This window comes from Coregonus lavaretus, assembly GCF_964263955.1.
Source record: "Coregonus lavaretus genome assembly, chromosome: 11".
Taxonomy (NCBI): domain Eukaryota; kingdom Metazoa; phylum Chordata; class Actinopteri; order Salmoniformes; family Salmonidae; genus Coregonus; species Coregonus lavaretus.
In genome coordinates, this window is record NC_139998.1 from 48520999 (window position 1) to 48530286 (window position 9288).

The 9288-nt window shown below is 41.0% G+C and overlaps 1 protein-coding gene across 4 annotated transcripts; it reads right to left on the reverse strand.

Annotated features, from left to right (window-relative positions):
• Positions 1 to 987: 987 nt before the first annotated feature.
• LOC311136871 (ELAV-like protein 1) lies at positions 988 to 7989 on the reverse strand. 4 transcript variants are annotated; one of them, XM_084171179.1, is made up of 8 exons: positions 7821 to 7989; positions 6976 to 7035; positions 6708 to 6785; positions 6328 to 6526; positions 5311 to 5414; positions 4460 to 4613; positions 3585 to 3810; positions 988 to 2724 (listed from the first exon to the last, which is right to left on the reverse strand). In XM_084171179.1, the coding sequence occupies exons 2-8, from the start codon at positions 7009 to 7011 to the stop codon at positions 2397 to 2399; spliced, it is 1125 nt and encodes a 374-aa protein (XP_084027305.1). In that variant the 5' UTR covers positions 7012 to 7035; positions 7821 to 7989; the 3' UTR covers positions 988 to 2396. The 4 variants fall into 4 exon arrangements, with proteins under 4 accessions (XP_084027305.1, XP_084027306.1, XP_084027307.1 ...); XM_084171180.1 differs by having other exon boundaries at positions 6352 to 6526; positions 7821 to 7965; XM_084171181.1 differs by lacking the exon at positions 5311 to 5414 and having other exon boundaries at positions 7821 to 7981.
• Between the last annotated feature and the right edge of the window lie 1299 nt (positions 7990 to 9288).

Consider the following 9288-nt stretch of genomic DNA (forward strand, 5'->3'; position numbering starts at 1 on the left):
GCAGGCAGTTTATTACAGTTGGCAAACAGAATGTTGGGATGTGGAAAATAAGCATTTTAACTTCATCCTTTTAATAATAATAATATGCCATTTAGCAGACGCTTTTATCCAAAGCGACTTACAGTCATGTGTGCATATATTTTAAGTATGGGTGGTCCCGGGGATCGAACCAACTACCCTGGCGTTACAAGACAGTGATTTGGCAGTGGCACCATGCTGCCAATGTAGTTTGATTGGATTTCTATCTAATGGGATGAATTGGTCAATAGAATATAAAAAAATATGGATTATCAATGTTTTGATACATTTGGGTGTGAGCCCTTGGTAGAGAACTACCTAATCAGTCGAAGGTTTTTCCACAACTCGACAATCTTGGGTTTTAGGCTGTATGACATGCAGGTCCTGGTTCTCGCGTAAGACGTGTTCGATTAATTATATATTACACCCCCTTGTGGCCAAACAACACTATGTGAACTAAGTATGAAAATTTATGCACTCACTAACTGTAAATCGCTCTGGATAAGAGCGTCTGCTAAATGACTAAAATGTAAATGAACTAATCTTGTATGTTGAGCTCTTCAGGTATACTATACATCGAAATAGAATGTAGTAAGTACCCTATTATGTATCAACATCCAAGTGTACAATGCATGGATTTTTAGCTGCTATAATATTTACTGACGTGTTTAGTGTCCAATACAGTGTGGTCAGGTTTCACCATAAACCAATACCCACCTTCCAGTAGTCCGAAAATTTTACAATAAAACACGTATTTTTGTCCCCCCCTTTTTTTTACGGTCTGTGTCGCATACCTGTTTTGTTCATCTGGTCAGTGCAGTACATCTCAGATCCTTCCAGCAGTGTGTCACACCAGTCAAGCCCACTGGCCATGTATGAGTCTTTAAAGCTTGGGCAGTCTAGGTGTGCCACAGCCAGCCAAGCCTGCTAGCCATGGGTCGCGATCCGGAGTAACATGACGAGTACAACTAGCAGATCACTGTTTTATTTGAGAATGTCATCAGCGGTTGCAAAAAATATGTTTTATTCCTTCGCGAAAGAGCAACGTACAGTATATACATAAATGTCGCTAGACAGCACCAACTGGAAAAGCACAAATGTACACAAAATTGTAGGAGCGGACACTGCACATCCCTCTGAACTGTAAGCGCCACCTGCCAGGACCCCAACATTTGGACTCATGAGAACAATAGTAAGCAAGTAACCCCATACATAAACCTCATACAGTACATTGCTCCAGGCAGGGCTTTCAAATAAACCATGCATAATTTGTATTTATTTAAACGAATGAAGAGGCTAATTATGGACATACAGAAGCCAAGTTGGAATGGTATTTAGTCGTGTTTATGAAACGGTAACTTTCAAACGCAATGAACCAAACTAAAAGCAAAAGGTCAACTTTTATTTAAAAAAAAAAAAGTGGAATAAACATCAACTTCCACGAAATAAATGTTAATGGCAAAAGTCAATCAAACAATCATGGAAAATAAGTTCACGTTGAAAGGCAGTTTCAATAAAATAAAACATTACTTGAAAACAGAAAAGCATTGGACTGGGTAAAGCTTGCATAACTCAGGGGGAAAAAAGCCATGTATCAAAATTAGTTAGATTATCTTCTGATCAACTGAATCATTTAAATCTTTCCTTTAGTTTGTTTCACAACTCAGATTTGATGGTTTAATGTCAGAGGGCATGTATAATTAGAGGATTGGGGAAAACAAATATTTGTTAGTCCTTTCTCTTTGGTCCCCAACTACACAATCTTTTTTGTATTCAAATGCATTGCCAGCACATGACCACTTCGCATCTAGAAGGGCATGCTTTATCTAATACTCTGATGTGTAGATTTAGAACAAGACTTGTGCATGTTCAAAATGACATGTGTATCTTAGAATAGGAGTGTAGAAAGACTTGAGGTTCTATTGGAAATCAAGGCCTAGCTTTGAGCACTGTACTTCACTGACCATGATAAAATGGCTGTTAAAAATCGAGAAATGGCAAGCATGTAGGAATCAGAGCGTTAAATATGGCAGGAGTTATCGTCACCCTCAACCATGTATGTGGCACTTTAACAGACCAACATAACCCACAGATCATTAAAACATTCAAGAATTGGTCAACAACCTTCCTGTACACTTCAGAACCCATCCCCAGCAAAAAAAGACAAAAGGTAATTTTTTGTCACAGCAAGAAGTCTACTTTTCTACTGGCTAAGACAAATATCTAAGTGACAGTTAGCATAGAAATTAAATTACAAGAACCAAGGAGATAGATTATCTCCTTTCAATAACACATGTGTAGCCTTTACAATCTCATTTTACCCCCCCCTCCCCTCTCATTGTAAGAATAGAAAACAAGTACCCTTAACCCTCTTCAGTTTACTTGTGACCCCCCTTGCTGGTTTTGAAGGAAACCTGCAGGATCTTGTCTCCAATGCGGTAACCGTTGAGGCTGGCGATGGCCATGGCGGCCTCCTCGTAGTTGGTCATGGTGACGAAGCCGAAGCCTTTGCACTTGTTGGTGTTGAAGTCTCGGATGACCTTGACGTTGGTGACGGCTCCGAACGGCCCGAACATCTGCCACAGGATGCCCTCGTCAGCATCCTGGCCCAGGTTGTAGATGAAGATACACCAGCCAGCCGTGGAGTTCCCCTGAGCGCTAACCGTAGACATGCCGCTCATGTGGTCCACACTCATCGGAGAGAACCTGCCAGTGGCACAGAACCAGGGTTCTTACTACTCCATAGATGCCCATTTAAAATAACCCAAAAACATAAGGTGCAGGCCTGCTGACCAATTCAGGGATCTAGGTCTCTGGGATTCTAGTCTTGACTCCCCGGATTCACAAAAATATCCTTCTTTAACAACCGGGCACTAGTGATGAGCGATTAGTGCTTTTAGCTTAATGTAAAACCCAAAATAGTGAACATTGAATTACCAAAGCATTTAAAATATTCCATTGTCTGTCAGGTCCACATTGTGTAGGCTAGACTTAAATAGAAAAATAGGAAATTATTATGAAATACAATATTTCAGTTGTGTCTTTCACGCTCACGCAGTACCAAACAACATTATCTCTGTACTCCCCATAAATCCTATTTAGTTAGGCTAGCTGCAGAGAGCTGTCTGACAAAATCATTTTGCTAACTCTTCAAAGATATGGCATATTTCACGAACGTCGTTGTGTACATTCCTTTCTAATGCAGTCTATGCTCTCTGTGTGCATCTAATCTAATGTAGCAGGCATAAAAGTGTATCCATCTCTGCCTGTGCTGAAAATACAGGTGCAATGGATTATGGTCAATGTAGTTAATTACCACGTTTCTGCACTGAACTAGGTTGAATATTTGCTTAATGAAAACTACAACTCCCTTCAGCCCAGCGTCCCAGTTATTGATTTCTCGTGTGAATTATTTGAGTCCTCTAGAGAAACAGCAAGTTGGGCTCACAAAAACATGAAATTCAAGTAATTAAACTGACACAAGTCCGTTTTTTAATAACCAAAATAAGAAACTTTTAAGCGCTCTGCAACGACATGGATTGTGTGTGTAGAGCAGTCAACCATACCTGAATCTCTGGGCCTGGTGGTGTACTGGACCTCCAAAGCGCCGGCCCTGGTTGTGGTAGAGCTGGTTGATGAGCTGGGAGTTCTTGGCCTGGTTGGGGCTGGCAGCGAACTTCACTGTGATGGGCTCCGATGCACCAGGGGGTTTCTGGCCGTTCAGGTCTTTGATGGCGTCCTCCGCCTCGGCCCGTTTGTCAAAGCGGATAAAGGCCACACCCCTGGACAGGCCTGAGAAGCAAGGGGATGAAATGGAGAAGTCATTAATGGAATAGGCTGAAGATGCTCTTACACAGATCTGAAGTCTATTGAAAATGTTCACCCAAGGGCCTCCCAAGTGGCGCAGCAGTGCTAGAGGCGTCACTACAGACCCGGGTTCGATCCCGGGATGTATCACAATAGGCCGTGATCGGGAGTCCCATAGGGCGGCGCACAATTGGCCCAGCGGCGTCCGGGTTAGGCGACGGTTCGGCCGGTGGGGGGCTTTACTTGGCTCATTGCACTCTAGCGACTCCTTGTGGCGGGACGGGCACCTGCAGGCTGACCTCAATCGTCAGGTGAACAAGTGTTTCCTCCGACACATTGGTGCGGCTGGCTTCCGGGTTAAGTGGGCGGGTGTTAAGAAGCGCAGTTTGGCAGGTCATGTTTCGGAGGACGCATGACTCGACCTTCGCCTCCCGAGCCCGTTGGGGAGTTGCAGCGATGAGACAAGATCGAAATTGGGGATAAAAGGGGGGTAAAATACAATAAATACAAGTGTTTAAAAAATGCCCAAATAGTTTGGATTTGGAGATGTTAAAGTCTCAGAGTGGTATCCTTGGTGCTCATTTAATTGATTCTGCATAAATATTTCTCATTCAGGCTGTGCCTGCCTACCTACCTGAGGCCTGATCGACCAATACACGAGAGTTGATGATGCGGCCATAGCGTGTGAACATATCCTCCACGTCTTTCTGTGTCATGGTCTTGGGCAGCCCACTAATGTAAAGATTGGCATCCTTAATACCGTCAGAGCTTGGCCTGGCAAAGGACACCTGATGAGGAGACGGCAGGTCAGTTTCCATTTTGAGTGCAATTTATAGGAAAAACAATTATTCAAAAATAAAATAATACTTTGGAATTAAATTGACAACACACTTGAAAAATAAAATCAGATTCAAAATTCCCAAATGTATCATATTGAAATTTTAAAAAATCTCTAAAGCAAAATAAATGTACAAAAAAAGATTCAAATCCTGATCATTCAGACACATTGCTGAGCAGTTACCTAAGTAATAAAATAAACAAACCTAATTTTAGGTACGGTCTGTTTAAAAAGTAAAAAAAGCTATAAAAGTAAAATAAATGTAATTGCGAAATTATGCAGGGCTTTGATTCGGCACAACGTCACACTCAAGCAATAACCAGTGGTGTTAAATAAAAAATAAAAAACGTAGTCTGAACAAGATGAATATACGCTTCAGTATAAATATGTGCCGAAAATACAACCATGTCAGGTTACCCGCACAGGCCAATTGCTTCAATCAATCTTGCCAAAAACTATAAATTATAGAACAAAAAGGTTAATTACATGATTGTTTAAGTAAACATGTTACCCAAATACCTTCATATCCTTTCGCAAATAGACACTTTGCAGGAGGGCTCGCCCTCAACTGCCCAGGGACTACTTGAGGAACATATCACATCTATCAGTTGAAACATGAAAACAAAAAACACCTTATTGCACGTTACCTTGATAGTTTTAGACTGTAGTCTCAGCCCATTGAGGGTATTGATAGCCCTTTCTGCATCACTAGCGTTAACATAGTTAACAAATCCGTACCCTAAACTGTGGCCTAGAGAAAAAAAAGGAAAAACAACAAAATAAAATAACAAAAGTGTGTCCATTTCTACAGATTGGATACCAGTCTTCCACGGGAGATATTGGTACAATGCATGCATTTTGGCAAAAACATTTGCAAAGGAAAACATTTCCTGCTAAATATGGTTCAAGAAAAAAAACTGGCCCACATTGAAAAATTGTAAATGAAAAATGTTTAAAAAGAGAAGGGAGTAACAGCCTCTTACAATAACAATGGATATTAAAACATTGGCATTCTAGCAAACAAAAATAACTAACACTACATTGGGAGAAAAAAAATGTGCTGCTCTTTCCAATAAATATTTAAAATGTGAAACTAAAAGACAAGAGAACTAAATAAAATTCCATTATATATGTCCACAAAGAAATGCATTTTAAGATTGGGCCTACATATGGGGTTATCACCAATGCCAATGAAATAAGAAAACATCTCCAAAGACCACCACTAAAAAAAAAGACACTAAAGTAAAGTGTCAAGAACAGATTTAACAAGGTGTATAGCACAGAAAAACAGGAGTTGAACAAAATCCCAAATAAAAAAGTAAATCTCTGATCCCAACACTAATCAGAGTCTGCAACACACAAAAATACTCTTAGCATCTAAATACATTTTTATACGCATTTTTTGGGGCACACAGGAGTTGCATACAAAGTAAAAGACAATTGCGGTAACCAGCAAATACTGCATTGAATTTACAGATTAGTAATCACACAGAAAATATTGGTAAAGCAAAAAAAATATTTGATGTCACAAACAGACTTTTGTAGTGGAAAACAAAAGAGCACATGTGCAGACAAACACTGAGAAGGCCGGGGCCACGTTTCTCCTCGTGGACAGTGATTAAAGTAAGCGAACCGAGCTCAAAAGAAAAGGGGTTTGGACTCACTCTGGTTTTTGTGATAGGGATTACCTGCCACTTTATCGCGGATGAGTTTGGCAGACTCCACCTCGCCAATGCTGCTGAAGAGACTCCGCAACTCGTCCTGACTCATGTTTTGGGGCAGGTAATTGACGATAAGGTTGGTTTTGGCATCTTTGGGCTCATCTTCCATGTGTTCGTCGTAACCGTTATCATAAGCTTCTTGCTATAATTTCAAGAAAATGGGATGGGGGGTAAGTAAACCGTTCTGAATCCATCTAGAGCTTTATGAAAGATGACAGTTAACTGGTTTTGTTCTAAGATAATGCTGCCCGTGTCCCAAAAGAACAGACATGCAAAACAGAATGCTTTCTCAAAATACAGCCAAAGTTAATCTGTGGATTTACCTTCATGTTAATTGAACTCTTACTGCCATGCTGTTGCGATTCCCTATTGTCACCCTGACAACTCTGCACCTCACACACCTGCAAGAGTAACACTGGTTATTTCACAAGCCTTTGATGAAGACAACTGAGCGTGTGACACTATTCAACTCATTTCCCCCCAGTTCTTGTCCATTTCACAATAATACAATTGAGGCCAAACCATCTGTGCAACAGCACAATATATAGCAAACTACAAAATGACTTCAAAACACTTGATAGAGCCACTCACTTTGAGGTATCTGATGTGTCCCCTTCTGACTGCCATGTTGATGCTTCACAGATGCAGATTCTGAAAATAAGGGGGGGGGGGGGGGGGGGGTACCTTAGTTACCTGAACCCAAAAGCATGTTCATGATTTGGTTGCCTTTGTTGTGCCCTACTGAACTTGACGCAAAGGGGCTTGATGATTACGTATAACTGAATTTATTGATTCATTTGGAATGTGTTCGATCAAAGACGAGTCCTCTTTGGCTCGATGATAATCAAATTCAATTGGGCCCTTGGGTTCTCGAGAGCCAGCTCGATATATGGTCAAATTGCAAAGAGGACCCAAACGATATGAACTACTGTAGCTAGTTAACTAACGTTTGGTAGCTAAGTGCAGCAATGTAACGTCGTTAACTATCTAGCTGGCTATTATAAGCTAACGTTAGCTTGCTAGCTAACAAGCACTGGCAACACTCCGTGGGCATGACAACTTTGGACAACGCGAGGACTAAATGATATCGTTAGCCAGATGCTACGTTGCTAACTTGCTAGCCATCTTTGGAAATACCAAAGATACTTACGCAGTTAACTAGTTAACACTATTATATAACTAGATAACATTTAGAAACCATTCCTTGTATTGGTAAACTTATATCATAAAGAATACGAGGGGTAGGTAGTAACACAGAGCTTCTAAACAGTATTTGGTAGTAGCTCGCTAGCTAGCAAATACAAAGTAGCGTTCGCTAGCTAGTTACTACTAGGCCGGTTTTCTGGACCGCATGGCACATAGATAGCTACTAGCTAACTACACCTGCGCACGAATGGAAAGAAAGGACACTAAGCACAATGGGGAACGTAACTTACCTGCTTTACCGATACTCCTGTGATTAATAATAGGCCAAAACGGACCTGTACACGGACACAAAATCAGAACAAATCGGAGGTATCCTGGCTAGCCAGCAATGTTTCCCTTCGTCCAACAAATGCAAACACTGGTGCTGCTACTAGCATGCGCGGACAGTCGTGTAAGAATAAGTAGCTAACGTCACAGCTTCTCAACACACTAAACTCCACCCCCACTCACCAAAGGCGGCAAAGTTTTTTGTTGCAGTTGATTGGGTTTGATGGTCGTCCTTCAAGCTCATGTTATCAACTCCACCAAACTGTCTGCAAAATAGCCTAATGTGTCCCCTTTATTAATTGAAATACCCCTAAAGAAAATAGAGTTCATGAGTTGTATAGGCATATCAATTGGAAATGGAATTGACCCCAACCCTATGGTTTCCACCAGAGTATGTGAGCAGAGTTGTGTGGTTGGAAACCCCACTCATCGCTCACAGAGCGGTCTTTGTGCACTATGAGGCGTTATACGTGTCTATACCTCGATTGTAAAATGTAATATTCAACTAACAACTGATAAGGCAATGCCGCAATAGAGTGATTATTGGAAGAATCGAACTGCTCATGCAACGAAAAGCGGAGGTGCCGACTGCTAGGGGAAACTTCAGCCAAACTTCAGTGCAAACTTCTTTGGGAGACTGTTACACGTATCTATACTTAGATTGTAACATGTACTATTCAACTAACAACTGTTAAGGCAAATATCTTTGAGTAGTAAACAGGGAAACAACGAGTCCCAGACAGTTCGCAATAGAACATACCAGAGGGGGGGCATCGTTTAATAGGCGACCTAAATTATTGGGATGATTGGTTGGAATACATGGAACGCCTTTTAACACGAATGTCCGCGGTGGGTCTGTGTAAATTATACGATTATATTGGAGACAGGTTTATAGCAGTGAATGTCATCTTATAATTTACTCTTATAATATTTCTAAGTAGAAGCCATATCAGCCAGGGAAACTAATTGTTCTCACTTTATGATATAACATTCAGATTTGTCTGCCTGACTGTGGGGCTCTTTACATGAATTATTAGGATTTTCCTGTGATCACAACAAAACTACGTATTTTGCTGAAATAGAGATATAATTATATTGTGTTTTCTTTGAAATATGGGCCTGGCTGAGAATTAGAACATTCCGTTTTCTGCCTGAGTGTGGCGCTGTTTACCGCCATTTTCTGGATTATCCAACATGCCTAGCTCTGCCCACTGGGGCGTGGTTTATGGAGCGCTCTTTGAAATAATGAAATAAACGCTCATATCATCGTATTCCACCAGATCGAGTTATTTAATCACAACGGTTCTCGATTCTTCCATTAATCACTCTATTGCAGCATTGCCTTAACAGTTGTTAGTTACATTTTACAAACGAGGTATAGACATGTATAACGCCTCAGTGCACAGCTCCTGCACTCAACCTTTCCCATCT